The sequence below is a fragment of the Rhipicephalus sanguineus genome, chromosome 3 (assembly GCF_013339695.2).
Source record: "Rhipicephalus sanguineus isolate Rsan-2018 chromosome 3, BIME_Rsan_1.4, whole genome shotgun sequence".
NCBI lineage: Eukaryota > Metazoa > Arthropoda > Arachnida > Ixodida > Ixodidae > Rhipicephalus > Rhipicephalus sanguineus.
In genome coordinates this window covers 82187007-82214743 of record NC_051178.1, presented here as the reverse complement: position 1 = coordinate 82214743, position 27737 = coordinate 82187007, and the positions used below count along the sequence as shown (strand labels likewise).

Genomic DNA, 27737 nt, shown 5'->3' with positions numbered 1-27737 from the left:
TTTGGTACCAGTAGCAACCGGTGGCAGATTTTGCGAGTGGAAAATGGAAGGCGGAAGCGGACACGCTGGTGGCGCTTCGTGGAGTGATAGCGAACACAGCGCGGCTCTGGACTCCCTGGTTGCCGCCATCGAGAATTTCACGATTGAGCATCACGGTGCTGAACAACCAGATGCGCCCTTCGACGAAAGCTACTTGGCCAACTTATCTCTCGCTCAGATACGCTGCTACATCGCTGCACTCAACGAGTCACAAGCCTATCTCCTAGGTTGGTCATCACCTTCTCTTTTTGTCTTCGTATATTTACTGAGCGCGAAGCGAGGGAATTCTTTCGAAGCAGGTGAATTATGATTACCATCCACCTTGGCTGCATGTCGACTACTGTTGTAAAGTTCGTGTATATATATTTTATCAAATCAATTCAGCAGCTATGTCCAAATCAGTTTTAACGTACTTCTTTCCACGGTTCATAAAGCGTCATGAAATGTTGACTAGGATGTGCTTTAAACAAAGTTGCTTCAGCTCTATGATAGCAACACGCGAGATAGAGCCACGCGGCTCGTGGTTTCTCCGGATTTTATAAGCTTATCCGCCAACTATCGACTCCGGCTACGAAATAGACGTTCATATAGCCCATTGATGACTCTGCGACTAGAAAGACGCTGCCATTGCGTCGGCGTATGGTCATTCTATCGTATGTGGGTGACGCGTCGATGTGATTCCTTTTTGCCGTCTGAGCAGCAACACAGGACGTCACTAGAATGCCTTTCCCAACTGCTTCTGGAAGCAGATCAGCAGCCCGAGGTCGACCACGCATTGGGCGAAATGAGTTGCTTGCTGATGAAGCAACGTGAATCCAGAAAGCGCGTAGTAAGACGAGAAGCTCCCCCCAAAAAAGAAAGCCCGCTCGGAGAAGGTCGTGAGATTTTCCGTTGCATGAGAATGTAAGGCCTGAATCACCGGAACAAATGACCAGACTAGGCATCCAGAAAGTAAGAATGGGTGCCAGAAGCCGCATGAATAAAACAAGATGATGGAAGGAGCCACAATTCGTTCCGTTGGACCGGAGGGGAACTTTGTCGTCACATTTTTTATTCTCCTTCACAGAGATGAGCTGGGACACCTCCTGACCCATCTGTCTTCTTTTCGTGATTCACGTTCCCCTCTTAGTATCTCTGCGAATGATTCTAGTGTTGCAGACCAGCGCTGCAGGCGCTGAGAACATTTCGCTAACTGTATCTGATGTTGCTGCCTGCTAAATCCAGAATACAAGGGAACACAACAGTCTGGCGATACATTATTGCGCGTATGAGCGCCAGATGTAGCACTGGAGTAACAGAGTCGAAGCATTTCCATCGACGCGATGGTGGTGGTGGTGGTGCAGAGGTTTGGCTTAACCTGGCATATATAGCCGGCAATTGTACTGCCTCAGCCTTTCTTAGGTTTATAGTTGGGGTGCGTCATCAGGTTATAAACAGCCCCGCGTCTCCAAAGGCGGTAAACACCAGTCATTGAACTCTCCTGCTGATTGCCGCCGGACCACCGGGAAAAACGACGCTTTCAAATGTCTCGTGCATAGTAGCAACCTTTTGCAGGCTGCAGACCGTGGCTTCTCTTTGCGTATAAACTGCTGGCTTAGCCAGATGAAATGTTCGATGTCGCCTATATCACAGCGGAAGGCATAACGCGTCTTGGGTACATGTTAAAGTGTTCAAAGCAGCTTCGGCATGATTTGGTTCCACTGAGAAGATGAACTGAGAAAGTGTTACTTTGTCTTGTTTTAGACATACTCCTGTGTGTATAAGGACATAATGAACACGCTTTGACTGCACGAATGTTTTCACACATAATTCGTCAACATCTCATTTATATTGGAGCTTGGAGCACAGTGTCTCCAAAGGCTGAATATTCACCACAAAGACACAATCTATTTATTTATTTATTAGGTGAGAACAACCTTAGGGGCTAGGCTTGTCGGCGTCTAATGTCGTCACGGTGTGTCATTGAGCCACGGTCCATCATAAACGGGTATGCGCCACTTATAAACGGGTAAACGCACTACTCGCCACCGGTCCATTAAAAATGAAAAAGGCAACAGCTAGCCCAACAAATAGCCATCGACGTTAGCCGTAGGGAAATGAAACTGGTCATGTAGAGAAGAAGAAGAAAAAGAAGAAACACCTTAGGGTAAGCTGCACTGGCCAGTCCCCCAGTGTGGATAGGCGCCACAGCTTCTAGGGTCTACTCTACTATAGGCACGCTATCTAAAACGTAGCGTTTATAGGGATCATCATAATCGTGGTGATTGTTATGCTGGGAAAACAGGAAGGCAGCAATGTGGATTACAGTGCAAACAAGAATAGCAATCTTTTCAGTTGACCTTTACCGACTGTCGCTTGGCGCACTTTGTAATGCGTATTGTTTATAACCGATTTCAGGACGCCTGACTACACAAAAAAACACAACCAAGGTTGAATGAGATTTGATAATGCTATAAAATGAAATTAGAAGAATAAACAAAACATGGGGTTAATAAGCGCATGATATGAGTAAATGGGTAACTCCGGAAAAGTCTTTCATCCTCCACATGACACAAGTACGCTCATTGTGATGCTCAAAATGAAGCTTAAGTTTTCAGTTGTAAACAAATACGTCAGTACCTCTTTTTGGCCAAGTCGGTTGATTATGGAGCAAGGAAGTACCAGCGCGAACACAGACCCACAAGAAAAACGGCACGTACACACAAGCGCTGACGTCGACACAAACGTGGCCGAAAAGGTTAAATATGAAAATCGGGACCGCTGCCTTCTTCAAGGTAAAGACTGCCTGCGAAAGTACGCTCCGGAAATTTTGGACTTGCACCGTAATAGTTTGTTAAATGACGTTATGACATTCTTTAAAAGCAGTAGCCTGATGCTTGTGCAAGCCAATAAAAAGGGCGGGCTCGCCGTTTTACCCAATGAAATTTACGACGAAAAACATTGGCAGCGGTAAACAACAATTTCGTCCCCGCGAAGAAAAGTGAAGTACAAGTTAAAAGCAAGGTGGTCGAGTTTTGTAAGCGAGTAGATCTCAGCACACCAGCGAGGTACATTTCTAACAGCAGATGAAATAGCCCAGGGGTGTCTGTTACTGCAAAGATCCATAAACCGAAATTTCCGTTTAGGGCCATTGTTAGTTAAGGGGGATCGTGGAAGATAAATGGTAGCTAGTTCTTGTTAAAAAAGCCCAAGATGCTCGCGGCCACCGACCCATTTTTGTAAAAAAGAATCTACTGAAGTTGCAATGATTTTTAGGGTAATGGCGATGTTGGTTTTGGTTTTTGAGTAGACGTGCAGGATTTGTTTTATTGTGGTTCGAAGAATTAACTGATGGTTTCTGTGAAAAAATGCATAGAAGATAACGGTGAAGTGTCCTTCCAGCACTCAATTGGCTTGTCTCTTGATAAGTTATTTTATTTAATGCAATTTTATTTGAACTATACTATTGTTGTGTTTAATAAACAGCGGTTTTTCCAGCACGATGGTGTATGCATAGGGTCTTGCGTAGCCCCTTTCTTGTGTGACATGTTTCGTGCAAGGTTGACAAGACTCTAGAACAGGTTTTTATTGAAGGGCCGGTTTTCAGAGTTTTCAGGTATGTGGACAATTTTTAGTGCTTTTAAAAAAGCGGACCGCCTTCACCTACCCCTCTAAAGTAGGTGAAGTTTTATTAGTTTTTTGCAAACATGGAGTTGGGTTGCGTTTTGCGCATGAACTCCCTGAACGTTCGGTTTTCCAGTTTTTAGACCTTAAAATAATGCTCTGCGATGGCCACGCTTGCTGGGGGAAGCGCTAAGAAGGAATCGCTGCCCTCGGATTCGGCACATTCTAAGGCAATTTTATATTTCGAGAGCGTGGGCAAATTGGCCATGTTTTATGTGTTTTAGTAATTATTCATTGTTAGGAGTATTGTAATAGATACATTGTAATATTATACATCAAATTAAAGATAAGTGGTTGTACCTTTCAACGGTATTAAGCTGCAAAATTTCTATTAAGGTATAACTAACAACAATATTTATGAAAACAAGATTGATTGAACATTGCATATAACATTATAAATATTATGCTTCCTACACGAAAAAAAGACAATAAATCTGATACATAAAGAACACTTGCTCAAGTGTTTTCTATGTTAAAGGAAAATTTGAATTATTTGTCTCAAAAAGTGTATCAGTTACAATTTTTTTTGTCTGTCCATTGAAAACTGCATTATTCCATCAGGTTACATGATTATATTTTTTCCCTCCACACATTTTTCAAACACAGCAACACAATAAATATATTTAAGAAGAAGAATAAGTTTCCTATTGAGCCATAGGCGTTTTAGCAAATTATGCTGAATAGCAGCGCAGAAAAAAAATTAGATATCAAAAGGTAGAACTGAACAAGACACCAAACATCGTAAAGCATGGCTTCACCGCACACAATAAAAATATTGTAAACTTGTAAGCCACAAGAAAGTCTTCAGATTTAAATGTCTGGCATAATCAAATAGGTGGAGCCATGGATAACCCTTTCAGTCACGGTGTGTACAATCGTACACATCAACTTCGAAGTCGCATCACGCTCTGCGTGTTTCTTCAAATGACCTGAAAGTTAGTGTGCACATTCGTACAGGCTTCCTGAGGGGACTACTAGCACTTATTTAACCTCATTATGCTGTATGTTGCTGCAGATGATCACTTTGCCAGAGACACTACCATTTTCGACGATCGTTCGACGTGCGACGTTCCAGGACTAACGTCAAGAGTATTTTTTTCTTCGCTCGAAAAGCATACAACCAAAAAACAAACTGTGCAGACATTTTGGGCGTAATAGATGATTCCTTTTGTGCAAAGATTGAAGCTGACTGATTGCAGAAAAATTAGATATCTAATTACACGCTAATTAGCATTAATTACTGTAACTCTCACAAAACAACACATTCCTCCATTTTATTTCTTGGAATGTAATACTGGGTGCCTTGAAATCATGCCATGGAAATTTGATGCATTTGCAGACAGTGCATCATAATTCGTGACTGAAAGGGATAAAAGATCTAAGATGTAAAACAATTCTTCTTCTAAGGTTGGTGAGCCGCTAGACAAAACTGGCGTTACAAATGGCGTTTGTTCAGTCGTCAAGTTTCGTGTCCTCTTAGCCCTTTTTTCATTTTCTGCGCGTCGTCAATGGGTAGGACTTGTTCTGAATGTACTTGTTTTCGGGAGGTGTATTCGTGGAAGCTCGACGATGCTCATGTAGATCAGCAGGCAAATTAAATTCGCTATTTCTGCGGCCGTGACCATTTCCCAAGAACCATCATCTTCGGCGTACGACTGCTTCTAAAGGATTTGCAACCGCGCGCACTCATTTTTGTTAACACAAATCCTGTTTATTGCTTACGCTGTGAAAAAGATGCCCAAAATGTCGATTTTCATTGTGACACATATCGCTTCGCTGCGGAACACTACTGTAAGGTTACGGCCATGTAGCTTTCTCGGACTGGACATTACTCTCTGCTAGTTTAAGGTTTTGTCACCAAGTTTTTACCGTATGCTGTTGAGACACTGCAAATACAATATATAATAGTAAACATCCTCACTACATTTAAATCGGAGTAAGCAATTTATATGCCAGAAAGCGTAATGTACCGATCGTACTAACGTACCTGACTACCACCCGGCCTCGCTCCACAGTTTTTTATTATCCGAAGTACATTTCCGTGAATTGACATCATTCTCAGGGTCACTTCTGCTAGAAACAGCACAAAAATCCCTTACAGACCCAACATAACCGACCGAAAAACAACATTTCCGAGAGGGTCTTGCCACCGTTCCGTCTGCCATTTTCGCGGACAAACCAAGCGAACCGCTATCTTTGAGTCGCTGTTAAAAACTGCTGCTGCTCGAGAAAATATGTAACTAACTACGGTGGAAAGGAAACATTACTGCTTACAGAATGTGCTAGATGGTGTAACTAGTTGATAGGAGCACCCGTACTTTTTAATTCTCGCTCGGCGCGTTCGAGTCAGGTCAAGTTCGGATTCGGGTCACTGGTGACCAACGTTCTATAGGTGCGGTAACGAAAGAGTTAGGAGAGCTATAGCGTTGATGTTCCTGGAATCTGCTCTCAGAAAATCCTGCTCGCATCAAATGATGACTAGTTTTGAGCATCAGGTATGCCACCCTTTCGCTGCAAGGTTCCCCTGCTCGGTCTTGACTGCGGTTTTTCGAACCCTCCTGCAAAAATTTAAACGTGGAACGGCATATACAACGGCTGAGGATCACCAGAAGGTCCTAAGGCCTGAGATTGCACCATACGTTCGCAAGCTTTCCCACAACCTTATGAAGTTGGCAAGTAGGCACGGGGTCCCAAGTTGCTTCTCTGCCCCCATAAGCTAGAAAAATTGGGCCCACGTATTTGCAACACCAGAAAACGTGGATGCCAGAAGAACCACAAAACGCCGTTGGTCAAGTGCTTCGATGGAGTGGTGTATTGCATTCCCATGTGATGTGGGATGTTCTACGTTGGTGAAACTGGGCGCTATGTCAATGACCGTTTGGGGGAACACGCACAAAAGTTGCTAAAACTGAATGACAGTACGCACATTTAGTTGGGCATGTCAGTAAGTGCACAGGGTGTGTGGCCTAGTTTGAAGAGACCACGATTCTAGGTAGGAGTGAAGACAAGACTGCGCGCATCCCATTAGCAACCTATCATATTGAGAAATTTGATAACAAATGCGTTAGCGCTCCTTCTCTTGCTCTCTCTGAGGCAGAGTTTTATCTTCTGGATGCGGCTGTCGGGTCTGAGATCGCAAATAAAAATCAAAGGTCACGTTTTGTTAGGCTTCTTCCCTCGGTTGGCTGTCTTGTGGTGTCGGCACTGTGCGTTGTTAAACCTTGTTATCCTGATAATAACATCTGGGGTTTTACGTCGTAGTAGAGGGCTCCGGACATTTCGACCATTCGTTGTTCTTTAACGTGCACTGATATCGCATAGTACTCAGGCCGCGGCGGTCGCATTGCGCCTTTGCCTCCATCGAAATTCGACCGCCGCGGCAGGGATCCAACCCGCGACCTTCGCCTAAGTATCCGAGCGCCATAACACCGCTCCAACTCGGCGGACAAAACCTTGTTATCTTGTCCCTCTCTTTTTCCCATTCTTCACTTCGGAATTTATAAGGAGCGTTATTCTGCCAATAAATAGAGTCGTCAGTCGGCGCTTGTATGTACGTGTCTTTTCTCTCGTGGATGTGTGTTCGGGCTGGCATTTCCTTGCTCCCAACGAATACGATGCTATGCCCATTTGCACAGAGGACAATGGTGGACCGCTCTCCTGTCACCGCACATGGGATGGCCTGTCCTGCTGGCCGGTAACGAACGCTGGCGCCGTGGCTGTGTTGCCCTGCTTCTCATTCCTGAACGACCTTTTCTACGACACGTCGAGTGAGTATACAACGACCCTCTCCCACGTCTGCGATCTACAGGAGTATCCATGCCAAGCCATGTCCTCCTGCTTTGTGCAGAATTAGGTACCCCTGTAGATGCGCAATAAACGAGTCTTTACTCCAAAGTTAGACATTGAGCTGTGCAACGTATAGAGGTGAATATTCTCGTGTAGGCCTTCATGATTTCTGCATGCAAGGGTTTCTTAGCCAGTCCCTTTCGGGGAAATGGCTCACGTACTGCGTGATATGTGCACTAGAGAGGGCGTTCCACGTCCGCCACCGCGATCGTGAGCGCAGGACTAGCTATGTCTTCAAAGTGTTGCACCTATTGCAAAGCTACCTAAATGCTCAAGAAAGAGGGTGCGAAATCAGCGTCCCGTTAGCGTCATCGGAAAGAGTGCGGCACGCATAATGCGAAAACGCGGATTTGTACGCAGCTTCAGAGCAGTGTTCTTTTTTTTGTCACTTTCATTCAAATATTTCTTTTTCCAGAAAAGTAAAATTAAGTTAGTCGCTCTATACCTTGCTTCGACTTCTTGTTCGGATTAACCTCTCTGCCTTGTTCTCTTGTTCGGATGGCTTCATATGATGCAATCCATAGAGATCGAAATACCCGAACTTTCTTCTTCGAGATCTATACATCCATACGTGGAGCGAGCAAGTCATCGCCGTAATTGTTAATATCAGTCGAAATAGTGTGATATATAACGTAGTTATTTTTTCCAACCTCTAATGCCGGGCAGCACTTAACTCTCATCTGATTAGAGCGAGAGTATACGCGATTTAATACTCTTTACTTAGGCGTCATGTCGATGTAATATCCGTCCTGGTATAACTTCCCCCACACATGAACAATTGTATGTCTGCATCCCTCCAGACAACGCCACGAGAACGTGCCTCGAAAACGGAACGTGGGCAGACAGGTCGGACTACTCAGGCTGCAAGCCACTCGTCGATGTTGAGAGAGAGGTAGGTACAAGCGTTCGTCGGTGCCTACCGTAAAGGTGTTATCGAGAGTGAACGTGTCTACACTTTCTCAACGTGCCATCTATCGGCCAATACTTATATCCTGATGTTTGTTGTGAAGTACGAAACACGCATGACAAAATGGAGCAGCACAAAGCAATTTAGTGCAGTTGCGTCTCGGTCATATATGTCGCGTGTATATAAGCAACGCCTGCTCTAAACAGAGGAGGCACTGGTTTAAGCTTCCAAGAAGCCGTGTATCTATACCAAAAAAGCTCGATTATCACTCTCTTGCAACGCTTACTTTGACTGAGTGCCGTGCCAACAGCATCAGTGTGATGCTGGCACGTGCAACGAATATTTGCACGAGACACTTAGCCGAGCACGCGCACGAGGGCGCAACAAAATAAAGACACTCAAGGTACGGCTCAGCTCGTGCGTGCGTTCGCCATATTGTATGCAGCTGTATCTAGTACCGCAAATATATATTTCACCTCTTCTCTTCATCGAAACATGATGGCCGGGTTATCGATCCCAGTACCTCTAGCCAGGAAGGATATCATTGATAATGCTTTGTTAATCATTGTGATTAAAACGTTTTCTAACAATGATGAATACACAACAGTAGATATAACGGGGTCAATAGCGATTATTTCGTTTTCAACATGTGTAGCTACATTCTTCACTTGGTCCTCCTGTTGGCATTGCTAGTTGCAGCAAGTCTTCGGTTCTCAGGATCGCATCATCAGTCACAGATACGGCATTAGGAACACGCGAAGAAAAGTGAGAAAGAAAGAAGAGCTCTGGGTCTTTTCCCATAAACTCAGCTGCGTTCTTGTGCTTCCACAGTGTCATCAATCATTACGCTAATCATTTTACGTCATTTACTTTATAGGTGATTGCTAAATGGCAAGTTAGCCGTAGCACGTGTCTCGAAACATTTTGCAAGACAAAGTCTTGTTTCAGCGTTTGCTTCATGCCGAAAAGTTGCGGCCACTGCAAGGAAAGTTAACGCAAATGTCGCAATTCAAATGATTGATCCTCGTGTGTGCGTGGCATATTGCGAGATATCGCGAGAACTAAGACACTTCTCAGAACGTTCTCCGGTACGATAAAAAATGCTTCCGTCCTGCTACATCTTCGATCATTCAATGCGGGGCGGTCCCTCCGAAACATATGCGCTAACCATTTCACAGTCGCGTAATCGATCTGACCAGGGTTGGCAAAGCTTTTCAGCAGAGCCACCCCGCTGCTCTGCACGATAGGACAGGCGGCAGTACCATTTATACCTCGCAATGCGCGTAGCCGATAATATTCCACATCTAATCACAGGAACTTTATTTCTGTATTGCAATCAGGTTGAGTCGTTTGATTGATTGACATCGTACTAAGTCGCTTTGTCACATTGTTTTGTATTCATAAATTGAGTGTTCACGTTTTAACTTAATTTGATAGCAACTAAAAGTTCATAGTTGCAGTAAGTGATCAGCTTATATTTCGACTTTAACTAGAGGTATTTTCAACATTTCCTGTACCTGCTTGGCTTTGCAAAACATAATACTTCGCTCCTCATTACGATACTAACACCGGTTATTCGATAAAGCTTTGGAGTTGGACGCAAGCCTCATGCTTATATTTGTGCTTCCTGCGTCAGGCTTCCTCCGCAACAGAAAATAATACTAATAAACAAACAATAAACAACCGGCGAACGAGCAGAGCGAGAGATGTCTTCGCTCGCGCACCTCGTGCCACGCGACGCTTTTTCTTTTGCCGAGGCTGAGTAGATTACTGTGGAACTTCTGCCTTCGAAACATAACATAAATATAAATAGAAATAAACAAGGAAAATAGAAAGAAAGAAAATAAGGAATAAAAAGTAAAAAAAGTTAGGCACTTTATGCAACTGCAGTTCGTGCTAGCGCAGCAGAAACAAAAACGAAATTAAAAATATTAATAACCAAAAATTAAAAGAAATAAAAGTAAAAAAATATAGAAACTTCTCAAAAATGTTTAGGATATAACAAAAACCAAAGATAAACAGCACTCTGTAAGTCTACCTTCATACTAGCCTCTCAAAAATTCTTCGTCTCAGTATATCGCAAAATGAAAAAAAAATAATAATAAAATGCAAGGCCTGCGCGAAACACGCAGTACAGTCACAGCGGAAGCTGGATGAGCGACCTTTGTGGAACTCGTTATAAACCGTCTCGGGGCTACTACAGCAAGTACGGTTGAAAGGTACCCACTACACTATAAATCATGATTTTGCGAAGTAAGGAAATACCCACTATGCCATTATTCGCAATTCTGCGCAGAAGCCAGGTACCGACCACGCGTCTCCAAAGAATTATGTGCAGTTTGTTGATGCTATGGCTGATGACGATGAATAATTATGGCTGAGCCCTTTGTAATGGGGGTAAAGCCTTAAACCACCCACTCATTACGCAGTTCATATTGTGTGACGCCTGGTGTTATTTTACACTTCCATCGCGCAATATTGCATCTGTTAACGTGATTTCCTGCTCGACATGAAGAACCTATAGGGTGTATTTGCGAAGTAGTTTCAAGCACAGTCGTGCTACTGTGGTAGACTGCTCGAATGCCACTCAGAGGGCCCTGTTCAAATCTCGCTCGATCTAGATTTTTTTTTCATCGTGCGCAATAGCGATTACAGACGCCTGCGGCGGCGGCGGCGGACAACTAAGCCACTAAAATCTGCTGTTGTAATCTCAACAACTTTCGCTGTAAAACAAGCGCGCAGCTGCGCTCACATTTTGCCTTAGATAGTATCGTAATCATCAGTAACCTTTTTAAAAAATAACTTGTCTTGTCCTTTCATAGGTGGACGAAACAACGTTATACTATATTGGTTACGGGGTGTCACTCATCGCATTAACTATTGCTCTCTGGATATTCCTGCATTACAAGTAAGTGACCTTCCCAAAACTAAAATGCGATAAAATGCTTGTATAGATGACTCGGCTTAAACAAATTATTATGCTGAGTGACATTACCATTAAAACAACGAAAGAATGGGAATTGATCAAAGCTCGTTGTCATTGTTAGACACGGCCTAATGAAACGGACAGACAGGGAAGGCATAAAGGACATCACTTGTAGTTTTTAACTGTAGTGTAGTTATTATGATATAAATATAAAGAAATTGAAGTGGACGAAAAAACAACTTGACGCCGTTGTTAATTGGTAGGAATCGGGCGCGTTACCCGAAGGTTGTAGGTTCTGTCCCTGCCGGTGGCACGTTGCTTTTTCGTAGACTTGAATTTCATTACATTTATAACATAAACACTATACTACGGTTAAAGACTAAAGTTAATGTCCCTATACCTTCCTTCTCTTCATTGCCTGTTCGTTTCATGAGGTTGTGCCTTACGAGTGTAAGAGTAACACCAGTACTTTATGATTTGTTTTGGCAGTTACAACCGTAATCAAATTATCAGGAGCCCGACACCATGTACTCAAGATATAGGAGATCGTCTTGCTTTTAGAAGAGTTGTACAATTTCGATTCTTAGAGATGTAAAGTTGAATTTTTATACCAGGTGCAATGCGTACAAAATTATCCTTCTGTGAAAGTTCCTTGAAAAGAACTTGTAGATAGACGACAGTGATCTTGTACTTTTTTTCAGAGATCTTCGGTGCTTAAGAAATACCATTCACGTCAACCTCATGGTGACCTACTTTCTCGTCTCCATTGTGTGGATGACGACGGCGACGCTACAGTCCATACCATCTCCTGTCTACAGAACGGTAAATTGCCAGAGAACTAACCAGCCGTAACAAACTGCAAGCTATAAAAGAAGCGAAGGACTGGGAGCGCTTAGGCAGCAAGGAGAGCTCCTTGCTGAATCGTTGTTAGCCAGGACATCTTTATTAAGGGCTTCGCAGCCGCACTAGATCGCAGACGTCATCAGAATCGGTTAAGTAGACGTGAGGCGCTCTCCACAGCCTGACCAAAGGCGCCTTCGAAGCGAACAAGCTAATCGGTGACTGCTATTTTCTGCAGATATTCTGCGGTCGATAGTGCTGGCGCCTTAGCCGCTTCTCAATTGACTTTTGTTGGTTCGCTATTTCAATGACAACCGACGCGGCATGTTCGAAGCCTAATAATAATAATTTCAGGTATTTCACAGGCCAAACCGACGGTATGATTGAGAGGCATTGACCAGTCAGCAATTCTGAATTAATTTTGACCACCTCATGTTCTTCAACAGGCAATCGACTCAGTGCCACCGACGTGGCCTGAAATCGAGCCCGCTTACTCGAGCTTATAGCGTGACGCTTTTATCTACTGAGCTAACACAGCGGGCCAGGTACAAGTTTGCCTGTGTAAATCGTAATTCATGTCAAACCGTTTCGAGAGGCTATTACTAGATCGTGTACGAATTTTTCTAATCTACATTTACACCCCGGTAATAATGCGCCAGCTTTGATCTTACAATGATAATTTTAGCTCTACGCACAGCACCGGCGGCACAGTGTGAGAAATTCAGATTCAGGCTGTCTCCCAGGCCAGGAAATACGCTGCGATTTTTTTTTCAGGTAACAAAAGTATAGGAAATTAGGAAAATAAAATTTGGCAGTGCCGCTATCGCTATTCAAGCACGTTACATAAACTATCGAAAAACAAGGAAACCAGTTTTCAATAGCAGGACCGCACCTCTAGCTTTTTTTTCTATTTACGCCTTCAAACTTGGATACGACCATGTTTGCTTATTTTTTTAGCATTATGCACCTTTGCGTGACACACTCACCTTAGGTGCGGCAACTTCATGACAGAAAAGCACCCGTATTTTATAGTAAACTCCTTTACATTTTCTTTTTGTCCCAAATGTTTCCGTATGTGCCATGAGTTTTAAACAGAATACGAGTAATCTCCAAGCCGTTACTTTCATCTGGTTTTATTTGTGTACGCCCCACCATAGTCATGTGTCATTCGCGTATATACTATGTGCTACTCTACACATCTGTATTATTGTTTTTGATGCTTCGTCTTCCTGGCGTCGCTGCAGGGTGCGTGCTTCCTCTACATTGTGCTCACATACCTCATGGGCACAAATTTCTTCTGGATGTTCGTCGAAGGCCTCTACCTATACATACTCGTCGTGAAGACATTCTCAGTTGAACTAGTGAGGATTCACGTTTACGCCTTCATCGGATGGGGTGAGAGCTGCCATTGAAGTTGCTGAATCACCACATGTAACAAATTTCAAAGCGCGCTTTATTATATGAATAAAATTGATACATATACATACCCCGGGAACTAGAATAATGATTTTAAACGAATATGGCAATATCCGGGAGAACTACTTACGAATTACTTTTCCTGAAAGAACAGTTCTGGCAAATCCCGCGCATTGTGGGAATCGACGTTACGTGTTTTCAGTGGTGATAGTCGTCGAAAGCAGCTTTTTTTTTTTTGCGACATAGACTTGCCCTTAAGGCATAATATATGTTGTGTATATTTGTGTTAAACGTGCGTCGTTGGCCGCCCGTAGTGAAAATACCTGTATTGCAATTTTTTATTTTACTTTTATCGGCGACACCACATCATTACTTACTTGAGCATGCACGCTGTTGATGTAAATAAAAATGACAGTGACACGTTTTTATATTTAATTTGTGACGGCTGCTGGGAAAAGTGAGGTACATCGCTTTAAAGAAAGCGGTTCTTTTTCGTGGCTTTCTTTCCGTACAGGGCTACCAGCTATAGTGGTGACAGTGTGGGCCATCACGAAGGCTTACTTCAGTGCAAACCGCAGTGATCCTGTCCTCTTCGATGGCTTGTAAGTGTATTTTATTTTCAGGTAAAAATCCCAATTCTGACAGTAGGATAGAAAATATGCTCAATTTTTTAATAGTAGGGCAAAATGCTCGCAGAATACATACAGATAAGTCGTGAGCAAACTAAATTGTTGAGACTATGAAAATATTTATTTAATATAGGCGTTATGCATGTGGCAATAAAAATAGCAGTATCGTCAGCTACGTGTCAGAGCTGTCGCATTGGCACTGTCCTCATCTCACACGTAGAACAATATTTATCGAACTGTAAAGTGCTATAAAGTCAATATTCAAAGGCAATGTTTTATTGTTATTGAAAAGCAATAGTTGATGTGGCTACGATACGTGGTATTCATTAAAGCTTTTGTCAGCGTTTATTCTCCATCTGCTTTTTTCCCGAGTTGCACTTGGAGCCATAAACATATGAAAGAACACAAGAAAGGCATGTGTACGAGCGGCATGAAATTTGCCTTTATGCGCATACGTCGTGTATCACCCTCGTGTGCGCATTTCGTATCGAGGTTCTCTGCTCGGTACGGTACGGTACGAAGAACTTTATTTAAAGATCCGGAGAAGTGCTCGGAATAGTAAATTATTCAATAAAAAAATAAATCTAATACCACCGTACACAAGCCTCGAGGAAAAATAAATACATTTAATAGGCCTCAAGAAATGACTCTGCTTTACAGTAAACTGTATATAGCTAGGACATTCCTTCTGTGTGTGTGCGAAAATTCCTAGCATGCACATGTGCCACACAAGTTGGACAAGCCCTACTACTAACTACTGGTGCATTAAGATGAAAAGAAAAAAACACGGGTGGCAAACGCCAATGAAGATTGAATGAAGAAACGCCAATGAAGCACGAAACGACAAGCGCATGCGGCAAGCCAGACAAACGATGTGTGACTGCAAAAAAAAATGCAAGCTCTTAAAATCACAAACTTTCAGATACATTCACTAAAGTCAAAAGCAACTTTCTGCGCAGCAATTTCGGATTTTGTTGCGCAGTGTGTGTTTGGCTAAGGTTCTCAATGATTCCTCAAATATTTTAAACCACAGCTGTTATGCTCGAGGTTGGCCGTTTGTCGTCGATTTGAAATTATCATCACCATGAACCAGCACGCTCTCTCTTCATTGTAGTCTTCCACTTCGCTCCCAGAACACTAGCGCCCATTTCTCCGGCGTGGGATGCGATAACTCGGATGGGTGAGAGAACGAGTACAGAGAAAGAAAGAAAGAAAGAAAGAGAGAAGGAAAGAAAGAAAGAAAGAAAGAAAGAAAGAAGAAAGAAAGAAAGAAAGAAAGAAAGAAAGAAAGAAAGAAAGAAAGAAAGAAAGAAAGAAAGAAAGAAAGAAAGAAAGAAAGAAAGAAAGAAAGAAAGAAAAAGGAATACAGATGGGGAAAGAGAAATTCTTGGCGAAAATAATGCCTTGGCGAGAGCAAACATAGCCATGCAGGGTATCAGTATAACAAGGGGTGGGAAAGACAGATGTGGGAGAGTAAAAGCCCAGCCAAGCCGGAACCAGCTAGATGGCCACTAGGTCTGCTGTGACCCAGCCTTGCGCGAATGAGTGCAAGCTGCGCTAATTTTTTTATATGCGAGTATCAAAAGAGACATGAAACCCAAAAATATCGGTTTTTAAACGTTCCTTTATCTACAGTTAGCTTGGGCGCATCGCGGATTTTACAACAAGAGGGCGCGACGTGCGACCCCTCCCTCAATTGTACGTGCGTGTTTGTTGGCATGTGTGTGCACGTACGATAGATAGAAACCCTAACTGACGGTTTGAAGGGATTTAACCCTGCTTTCTCCTAGTTACATCCATGTTTCTCAGTTTTAAGTTTCTATGAATTGTGTGTATGCTCGCGGGCAACTTTTCTTAGCAGTGAAATGAACACTACATTGTCAAATTACGCGAGTGGTGCCGCTAACAATTGTAGTCCGACAATTGCGCACGCCCTTCCTGCGCGAATGAAGATAAAAAACACTACATGATTTTTTACGGGCAGCTATTTAAAATAATAATAATTGTTGGGTTTAACGTCCCTAAACCACGATATGATTATGGGAGACGCCGTAGTAGAGGGCTCCGGAAATTTCGACAACTTGTGGTTCCAAGACCTATGCACACGGGCCTCTAGCACTTTCGCCTCCATTGGAAGAGCGGCCGCCGCGGCCGGGATTCAGTCCCGCAACCTTCGGGTCAGCAGTCCAGCACCATAATCACTAGAACACCGTGGCGAGTCAGCTATTTGAAAGAGGGCGCAGTAAACACCAGTTGGTCATTTCGCGTTTTCGCTCGTGTAAAGATGTCACACCTTTTATGTATGCTTCAAAGGGTAAATGTCTTCAGATTAGCGTCCGCCCCCTTCTGACTCCTGTGAGAACTCGGCTCACAGATTTGCGACGAACGTCACTCACAAATGGCAGCCTAAGCAGACGAATCGAATTTTACGCAGCGCTTATCTCGCGGAGCCATCCTTTCCAAAGCCGTACGATGCGTGCGCCAAACCGCACTACCTTCTTGCAGAAGTACAGTCGCAGCGGGAAAAAGTTTAGCACGAGTGACCCATGACCGGAGCAACAAGATCGCAAATAATGTTAGAAAATTGGGCTTTATAATAGGCTAGGTTTTGTCGGCCACTCCCGCTTTAACAGGTATGTACAGAAGGGTCGACTGTTAAAGGGAACACTTGCGTTCCGGGTGTGTGCAGAATTCGCTTCGCTGCAACAGCATTGTGACTTAGATGTGCATAACACTACTGGTGCTTGACAGTTCTGAACCCTTATGAGAGACTATTAACATGCACGAACAATCTTTTCTCATGAACTAGCCGTTAGGGGGCCAACAACATGAAAGTTGTTCTTTCGAGTGTTCCCTTTAACAGTGAACGGTACTGTACATCGCGCCTGCTGCTGTCTTCTTGTCATACTGGGAACAATGCGCCTAATGCCTCCAACACTCGTGCTAATCTTTCTCTCTCGCGACTGTACATGGGTTGAATCTGCGCCCTGGAAGCGTTTCCTCCATTGACAAGAAAACTTGTCCGAGAATTTTCCAAGGAGCAAGCGTTCCTGAAAGTCACATTTCTGCAGATCTCATAGCGAGTTTTAAAGCATCATTGAAAATTTTATTTCGAACGCTGTATAAATCATCCTGGACAGGCATCTCTTCTATGCAAGATCTTGATGACGCATGGAAGCTCTAAGAACAAAATGTGACGTTACACAATAAGGCAAGTGATATTGACGTTCTTGAAGTCGATAAGTCTTTTATGCGTCTTTAAAGCATTCAATGGACCTCCGCAGTTTTCTTTCTTTTGTTTTTTTTTAACGGAAAGGGCCTGTGAAGCAAAGGTCTCTACCAAGAACGTGACTTCTCCGAGGTGACCTTATCTTTTCAAGACCATGGCAGTTTTTTTCTGGTTTCTGCGTAGCGTTACAAGAAGGGGCAAATATTTCTATATAATAAAAAGAAGCCAGAAATGTGTACCCAGCCACCGATTGAGCAACCCCGAAAGCCTATTATATCAGTTATTTGTCGAAAGAAAGAATTATTACACAGAACAATACCAATTAAAACAAGACCCGCATTGCTTCAGTTCGATAAGCGAGCTTGCGACGTCTTTATTTTGCGCTGTCCTTTAAACGGCTTTTCAAAGACGTCGAGTGCAGATCTCTTGTTTCCTGCTTCACAACAATAACGTTCTCTTGCTACACGAACTCGGTGCTCATTTCAAAACGGCATTTGTGCTTGAGACACAGCGAGATTGTTTAGCTTTTAGAAAAGAAAAATCTCCTTGCTTTTGCAGAGTCCTCTAATACCCCACTTTAAGGCTTGTTATCGGACGCAGAATGCAGGTAATAAACCTTACAGGGCGTTTAGCTTTTTTGAAAGTCCTGACAAAATGACTCTAGTTTAGTTTTATCTCGTATTGTAAAGAGAAATGCGACCACGGCATTATGTTTACAAAAAATGATCGCCCCTTTTTCCTCTATTTTCTGTGTTGCTTACGGTTTTGCCGTCGTCGAGCCTCTTTTGTTACAACCACCACTTCGCAATTGTTCTTTTCGCAGGTGCGTGTGGCAGCTGAAAGACATTTACGATTGCGTCTTTATCTGTCCTGTAGCCATCGTTCTTTTGGTAAGTCGTGATAGCGTACATGAGATTACGGCGCGTATTTCTGACGCCGTCCTCGTCTTTTTGTGCTATATATCTGTAAACATTCTGGCATTTTGGTGAACAGTTAGGACGTGTGCACTCGTACGTCAATTTCTTCAGTCGTAAATATAAAATAGGGCAAACGGTCCCGAACCGTGATCCGTTCTCATCAAAATATCGCATAAACAAATATTTTGTTTTTATGTTGGTGCACTGTTTTACTTTCGGGTTGATTTTGGGTTCAAATCACATTTATTCCTGTATTCTTCTAGCGCTGCTCTTCCGTAATTCTAGATTGCAGATGGGCATTCTTCAATTCTTCAACCATTTCTTGCCCATCTTGTTTAATTTCTAGGGTACACCCATCACCGTTTGGGACCAAATACGGCATGCAGTATTTGTAAATAAATAAATGAATAAATAAATAAATAAATAAATAAATAAATAAATAAATAAATAAATAAATAAATAAATAAATAAATAAAATCTATCAAGCCGAGTGCATCCGGCTGCTTGTGATTGATTAAAATGTTTATTAGGCCGCACTGCCTTAAGCATCCTAGAGCACTTTTTCTTGGCTGTGAGAGCCTGTTCCTCTCAAGGTTCAGTGAAAGAGGGGAAGCCTGGTTGTAAGGTTCCAGTATTCATCTTGAAGCTGGCTTTTGAGAAAATACAGGCTAGGTACTTGAATTGGATACTGGTTAAACTAGAGACATTGTCTGGTCATTATTAGATATGTTATTTGTTAAATTTTTATCTTGTGAATAAATGTATCTAATTTGAGACATCCGTGCTATAACCATGGTATTTTACAAAGCAGCCGATAAATTTAATTTGAAGTTGTCGACACATTGCCATTTGCAACTTTATGTGAAACATAATAAAATGTTTCCTTTATTAGGACTCTGCTAATGCCGGTTTGCTTCATATCGATGTTGTGTCCTGAGCTTTTCATCTTCAAAAATGGCCTAGGAAAATGTGTTATGCAGTAGTGAACATTACTTGAAAGCGGGCAACCGGATCGGCGAATGCGTTCCTGTATGTGCCTTGAATATCGTAGCCATCCTACACTTGCTCGGCCAGTATTTTTCTTGCGGCAAATGTTGAAGTCTGAGCAGCTTCTCATTTTGCACAATCAATAGTCTCCAACTAGAACGTATTATATAAAGCTGAATTAAATCTCATGGTTGCGAAAGTGCATTCGCTTAAGCATACCAGTACTTAAATATTTGTTAAGCCTCCAGCGGGGTTGTTTACAATAGTACTCTTACACAACTAGAATTTGTGGATGTGATCATATCACAGCCACGCAGATGGCTATCATGAGGAAACAATCTTGCGTAAGCGAAATTTTCGTCTTGCCGGCTCAGTTATATCTTATCATGATCGACTGACTGAATAATAATCTCCGCGTTATCTCTGTGTCTCCGGCTCTTGCTTACTCTCTTATAAGAATTTTCGTTGTTTTACAAGGAAAAAAAAACAGCCAAGTACAGAAATATGAAATTTAAATTTATATTGCAATACAATACATTTGTACAATACTTTGTACACATACAAAATATCTGCAGATACCTAAATGCGGTTAATAAGGAAGGTTCTAAGAGAGAGTGCAAAGTTTGATGTACATCGGTCATCCAGTAAATTCACATATTAAGCGAGTAACCCCGGTTCGTCGGCTATTTAACCTTATATTTTTCTGCGGGAGCTATAGCTATCTATTTCATGTTCCATTAGTGACTGAGATTGAGGGCATCTGTACTGCGTTTGTTTTCAGTAAAAATTAACGCGGAAGCTGGAGCTTTCGCAAACTATAAATCGTAAAAAGCAAGAGTTTACGGTTACTCATTAACCGAATAATCAATGCGATTAGCGATCGTGAATATAACTTTTGAAAATATCAATGTCTTTCAATTAGAAACCCAATTTTTTGCTTCTATATGAAGGTGTGCAAGGCTTGTACACCTTCGAAATTCTCTAATAATATTGCGCAAGCGTTGATCCTAGGATGCAGCAGTTTTTAATATCAGCGAGGAGCAACGAGATCAGCGATAATACGACCAGCGTCACACCGACTTTCTGAACACATGATCGCACACAGGAAACTGATGATGCGCATGATTCCTGCAGTAAGCAGCGTAGCAGATGGCACTCGATCATTAGTGGGTTTTTTGCACTTGCGGGCCATGTTGGAAATTGGTTACTTCTTGCCTATATTGGGCGCCACCATGTCCAGGTCAACACACGGGCGACATTATGAAAAATATACAAAGGTGTACATACGCAATGGATATTTCGGTTTTTGAAATAGCTTCTTATAATATCAATCTTCATTAAAATACTGCGCTATAGTTACTGGGACAAAAGAAGTTAGGGAGCACACGCGTCACGAAGTGGACACAACAAGCGCAAACTATCAACTGAATTTATTGAAAAAAAAACATGAGCGTAAAGAGAACTCTACGAAAGGGAATGAACAATTTACGGTGGGGGAAGGGACGCCAATCTTGCGGAACAGTCTTCTTATGCTATACGTGCTACACGTCTTACAGGACTACCTGAAAACCCGTGTCGTCGACGACCCTTTACTCACTAGGAACTCGGACAGTGTTGTTGAATTCCTCGAAACAACCTCGTCTTCCTCAACGTTTTCGATAGACGTGAAGGATTTGTACTATACCATCCCACAATAGGTGGCTCTCAGAGCAGTCGAAGATTCTAGGGGTGAGTTTGTAAGCGTGAGATTTCAAAACCAATGGGGGATAAGCATAGCGAGCTTCATGAAACTTGTTGAAATGTACCCAGGCTCCTTGCACATAGAATACAATAGCAAGGTATACAAGGAAGTCGATGGTATATGCATCGGATCATGCTTTGCCCCCACACTCTCAGACATCTTCACGGTAGGAGACAGGACACTTCACAAGCCGTTTCAAGGGACCAACGTGGTGAAGTGCTTCAGATACGTCGACGACTACCTCGTTTGCTTGGTCTAGTCACAAGACAGAATCAAGCGTGGAAACAATATAGTCAAGATATTTGAGGAAGCGTACGAGTGTTTGCAATCCGCCCACGAAGTCCCCACCGCAAACGCTCTGCAATACTTAGACCTCACATAAAACAAGAAAGGAGCCACATGTGCTACATGTACCGACCGAGAGGGAAAAAGGGCATATTTAGCTTTGAGTCTCCGCACACAAAACTAGTGAAGAGGGCTGTCGCTAAGGCATGCATGACACAAGTGACCAGAAGGCCTTGTGCACACAGATGCAACGAAAGCTTTAACGTGCGGATACAGCGCCTACAAGAAAGCGGCTACCCAGACAGCGTGCTGGTATCAGTTAGAGAAAATATGCTGAAAGAGATGAAACGAAGGAAAAGTATAGAACCCACGAAGCGTAACAAAAAGCCGGTAGTGGTCCCATACGTTCACAAAGCATCTCATAAATCGTCCCATAATTCGTACCATCCGATAAAGTATCCCAAACGTTCACAAAACAACCCATAAAGATAGGAGTGAGGCATGAGCTGGATGTTGTATTCTCAGCTCGAGTCAAGTTGAAAGGAATGTGCAAAAAGTAAGCGACCAGGATGCGAAGAAAGAAGAATGCCAAACACGTCATGCGAATAAATATGTTGAATGTGAAATACGCGCTATATACACCATCCCACTAACATGTGGCAAGGCTTATGTGGGGCAATCGGTAAGATGCCTCAACGAACGGCTGAAAGAGCATCGCTATGCATGCCAGCAAACGGCAATTTCAGGCAACCTTTCCACGGACTGCAGGGAGTGTGGGCGTAGCCCATGTTCGACAAAACGTCTTTTTTGGCAAAGTCAGAGAATAAAGCCACAGGCGATATATGGGAAGTCTTCCGCATATCGAACCAGCAAAGCGCATGCGTCAGTTCAAGCTCTATTCTCCTAACCCCCACAGAAATCGAATTCATCTGAAGCAACATGTAGCAATTAAGCCAGCCGACTCGGGAAAGAAATGCATGAGTCATCCCCATATTCATCAATCAACCTACGTGTAGCATCAGAAGACAGTTCCGCGAGTTGCCGTCCCCTCCCCCAACGTGAACTGTTCATAACCTTTCCTAGAGTCATCTTTCCATCATGCTTTTTTGAATAAATTCAGTTGATAGCTTGCGCTTGTCGTGTCCACTTTGTAACGCGTGTCCTCCGTAACTTCTTTTCTCCCAGTAACTGTAGCGCAGTAATTTAATCAAGCAACACCAACTAGCCCAATACCTCACTTTGCTAATATCAATCGTTATTTACACGAAAGCATTCTCTGAGCTCTATAAGTGACAACGGTTTTTAATGCCCCTGGATATTATAGCACAACATTCAACGGTCACACGAAGTGATTCGTATACGGCTGTTCTCATCGGGAATGTGGTTATGATTCGCGAACGCTCATTAGTGCTGATAATCATAGCTCTGGAAACTCGGAATTGTTTCTTTTGCGTAAGTGTTTCTTTTGCGGCTAGGCATGAATTATATACATTTTGATTTTGTGTTTCCAGGTGAACATGTTCTTTATGGGAGAAATAATGTGGGTGCTAATTACGAAGCTACGAGCCACAACGACAGTTGAAACGCAACAATACAGGTAACAGAACTCGGCGTTCGTTTGCTGTCATCATAGCAAACTAATTTTATACGTATTACACTTCTGTATCTAAGCAACCTGCTACCGTTTGCGCATTAACAACGAATAGCGATGGCATATGGAGAAATGAAGTTAGCTGTGTGCATTATCTGTGTACTGCGTCGTATGCACTAATTACCTTTGCAGCAAATACTTTTCCTACTGTTTGTGACGAGGGAAGCTTCCTGTTTGTTTTAAGACGCGCAGCACATATTTATGGCGTAATAATCAACCTAAATTTTACAGGATGTGCATGAACTAGTCCTAGAGCACATCAAAATGCCATGTGACTTTCATGCAATGAAGAGTCAACAATGCCTCAAAATGGAAAGGCTAATTCGACTACAGTTCGATAACGTTCCTATAGCTGCAAATAAATGTCAACGCTTATAGAAAAAAATTAGAACGAAACAACGAAATTGACCATACGGGCACTCTTGTTGTGAGTTCCTTTATTCTTACTCCTTTGCGTCAGCACCGATTTTAGATGGGAAGCATCTTATAGTAGAGTTCAATCCAGTGGTGGTGTGCGGCGTAACCACCCTTACTGCGCATGCGCAAGCCCTCTCCACACACCTCCTCTCCCTCTCCACTCCCCCCCTCACCACTTCCCATTTCTCCTCTCATTTTCATCTCCCCCTTTCCCTCTCCCCCTTTCCCTCTCCTCTACCCCTCTCCACTCCCCTTCTGAAACGCGGGCTCTACATGCCGAAACGCTGCTTCGCATCGCCTCATGGTCCCCTTTAGCGGGAGGTGGTGTGATTTTTTTATTGAAAACCGTATGCCTTAGCTCACGGTTGCATCTTGACATACAATAATAAAGGATTTCCTGTCTTCAAGTGTTGATTCTTCCCAGACAAGAATTTCTTGCTTCATATAAACGTGTCGACCGAAAGAGACTCCAGTAAAAAGTGTGTAGGTTCGAGCAAAGATATGCACAAAAGAATATGTACCGCATAATAACCACGTGTTTTCTTTTAAAATGCTTATGTAGAGCCTGCACGTGCTTGTGCCTTAAGAAAGTGCATAGGATACCAGTAAGACACGGAAGATCAGAGAGAGAGTCGCTGAAGGCGGCATTACACCTTCAATGGGACGCGATCTCAGAATTGCGTCATATTCTTGGCCCATGCCGAAACACCACCTGTGCGTTACGCGACACGAAAGCGCTGTTGACGAGTCTTAACGATACCAGTCTTAACGACATTTTGTACATAGCGTAATCTAAGTGCGTATGACTGTGGCTGTATGTGCTGTTACATGTCTATAAATCACCATGTTCAACCAGCATGTGGAGTAGAATTTGAGGCGAATAGCAAGGCTAATATCTCCGGCGTTTCGTTAAAGCATCTCCCTCTCTCGAACATCAAAGAATATAAAGCTTAGCGTAACCAGCATTCAAGGCAGGCCACTCGCAGACGGGAATTATCCCCAAAACGTTTCTTACGTGTCGCCATATTTAAAAACGTTCGTGCTGCTGGGAAATGACTACAGATTTTTTTGTAGGCATGTGTTCATTACGTAATGACTTCCTAATATCACTTACAGAAAGGCAGCGAAAGCTCTGCTAGTCTTGACTCCGCTACTTGGAGTCACATATCTCTTAGTGATTTGGACACCGTCTCACAAGACTGCCAAGATTGTCTTCACTTATCTGCAGATCACACTGCTCTCAACTCAGGTAAGCATTACTCGTACTTATCGGTACTGTCCTACTCATCGCTAATGTCCGCTTAAGGAAATGGTTACGGCAACGCTCCTGTCATAGTATCATAGTGATCGTGTTACATAAAAACACCATTTTTTTGTAGGTTTTGTCGATTTGTCGGTGTAATCTTTTCCCGAGCTATTACGTCTCTCGCTTAGCTATCACTGCAATGTGTTCCCAATGGGGTACTCTGGACATCTCGCGTCCGCATCGGCGAACCGAATGGAGCACGGTAGCGCTGAAAGGGAATGAGTGTGACGGTGGCTCTTGCGTCTGAGTGCTGAGGTCGGCTGAAGGTGAGAGTGTGTGGCAGCAGCGTTTGCCTCGGCGAAGGCTGGCGGCGCTGCTGCAGCATGACGTAAAGCGCTGCGGCAAACCGGAGATCCTCATAGGAAACAGCGCGGGCACATGGGACTAGAAAGACAGACAGGACTTTCTGCTGTGAGGACACAGGATGGAACAGAGTTCGAAGTAGAAGTAATGTACTCTAAAAGGGTATCAGTTTGGGCTTGTTCGCATGGCTTCATCATAGGAAACAGCGGGGGCACGCGGGACTAGAATGACAGACAGGACATTGCGCTGGACACACAGGACCTTGCGCTAGATCAGCGCAAAGTCCTCCCTGCGTTTCTAGTCCCATGTGCCCGCGCTGTTTCCTATGATGAAGCCATGCCAACAAACTCAAGTTGATACCCTTTTAAAATCGACATCATGTGACGGCGCAGAACGCTCAGGCCAGAGAAACAAGTGTAGAGGCGTCGACAGCAGCAACCCGAGTGAAGGCAACGGAAAGCAGGACCGTGCAAAAGCGGATAATGCGGCCAAAGGCCCTCAGTTGGAGAGAGAACGCGGTCGTCTCCGGCCTTTCCCGCCATAGGAACGAGCAGTGAATTGTATACAATCCTATCTTGTGTAACTCGACCAAACGCTGGTTTAAGAGAATACGGTCGCTCCAGTGACCGAAGCTGTTTTCGTGCTGTCAGTCCTCTAAACGCGAAGTAAATGTTGAGAGCACAGCAAATTTACGAGCCGCCTCGTCATGTCTGTCGAGATAGTGCGCGCGCCAGCGCTCGCGACCGCGCCTTTATGAGCGAAATTTGCAGTTGCTGCTCGCGCGACGGAGCCCCCCCCCCCCCCCACTCCTCTCCAGCGGCGCCTAGTCATGCTCCCTCGCTTGGAGTTTCCTTTCTGCTTGACTAGCCATTGACGCCAGGCGCCAGGTCTCGCTCGCGCAGCAATCTTATCGATGTGTCCACCGTGCGTCGGAGACGACCGGCTCCTAAATTCTGCTTCAGCTGCACTGCTCCCAATATAATTAGAAGGGTGTACTTGCAAAAGGAGGCGCGGGCCCTTTAGTAACTAATCACTCTCTCAGCTGTGTACTCCATTGAAAACACTGACTTTTGAGGGCACCAGCTTTGCGCTGTAAAACGCATGCATGGAACTTCGACCACTAATGAAAAGGCAGGTACGTGTAAAGAAACATCCGTTCTCAAAAATGCCTAATTTTTGCTTGTTCGTCAGAGGTAATGTGTCTAATGCTACTTCCTATTTAGTTCTGCTAAGTCATACCCTGATAATTTAGAAGTGACACGTTATACTTGATATGGTACAGAGCATCACGGGAAACGAAGAAACGATCGAGCCGGCCAGACGAAAGGAGAGAGCGCTCTGTTCTTTCGTCTGGTCGGCTCGATCATTTCTTCTTTTCCCGTGATGCGCTGTACCACTTCAAGTACGACAAACCGACTCGACCAATCTTCAACACTTGTTCACACGTGATGTCGTAATAACTGGAAGTGAACATATTTCCCACCAGAATTGATATAACTAAAGGAGCCAAATATCTGTTTTCACGCAAAAAAAAATTCCTTTTTAAACATGATTGGTGCTACTTTGACTTCACGGAGTTTTCTCTCTCTTATCATTTTGCAGGGCTTCACTGTGGCAGTTCTTTATTGCTTTTTCAATGGCGAGGTAAGTAATAAACCAACTTTACTTTCGTCAATAATTCTGAATAAGCAAAAATGAAGCGCTTGCCAATTGAGCTATTTATGCAGTGAAAGAGTCAGCCTCTCGCTACCGGTATTCTCTCGTAAAGTGATTGCGAAAAAAACTAATTATGAGAGGGCTAAGGTAGGCATCCTCTCCGGTATAACCTAGAAGTAATCTTCAAAGAACATTTACACTGCGACAACAACGTCACAGCGCGCTTCCACGAGAGTGAGTAAGGATGATTCATTTCCGAAGATTGTAGCGTTACTCTACAGCCACTAATTGATTGTAGCTTCTTCTTCGAGGCATGAAAGATGATGCGAAAATTTTATAACCTCACTGTCTTTCATTTAGGGACCTTATGGACGTTTTAATAAGGTTATACCTCTATTCTGTTAACCCCAAAATGGTCATAATTTCAACTATTTTTGAAACGAAAGTTGGAAGAATCCTACCTGAGATAGTACTCTCAATAAAATTGTAAGTCATTACACTGGTCTCCACGGCTGGTAATGAAAACACGAGCTTATCTGTGCCGCAACTTAGCCGCCAAGCGATGACGACGGGTCTCATATGATGAAGAAACCTGTTCTAAAGGTTTCTTGCATACCCTACCAGGCCAAACACGCCACAACGGTGCTGCGCCTCTTCTCTGTAGGTACGCAGCACCATCCGACATCACTTCCAGCGTTGGAGGACGTCTCGCGCCCTGTGCGCCGAGCAGAAGCGACAGGGCCTCAACTACCGCGTTGGTTGCCGTCGGCCGTCATCTTGCGCGGTGTCCAGTGTCGGAGTTGTAACGCCGGTGCATGGGGACACGGCGAGGCTGTACAAGGGACGGGCGCCCCGATCGAGCTGCATCAGCTTCGCCTCGACAACGTCCACGGTCGCGCCTCACGCCGGTTACCTGGGTCCCGCGCACCGTTTCAGTAATGGTGCCTTCGGGCCAACCGCAAAGGACGATGTCGTGTAG

General features: G+C 43.6%; 1 protein-coding gene across 1 annotated transcript; it reads left to right on the top strand.

Moving 5' to 3' along the window:
- On the top strand, positions 1–27737 carry LOC119385618 (diuretic hormone receptor). Its single transcript, XM_037653027.2, has 12 exons — positions 1–266; positions 7338–7469; positions 8349–8440; positions 11278–11363; positions 12083–12203; positions 13466–13616; positions 14152–14239; positions 18319–18385; positions 22937–23022; positions 24610–24742; positions 26705–26746; positions 27423–27737. The coding sequence occupies exons 1-12, from the start codon at positions 44–46 to the stop codon at positions 27735–27737; spliced, it is 1536 nt and encodes a 511-aa protein (XP_037508955.2). The 5' UTR covers positions 1–43.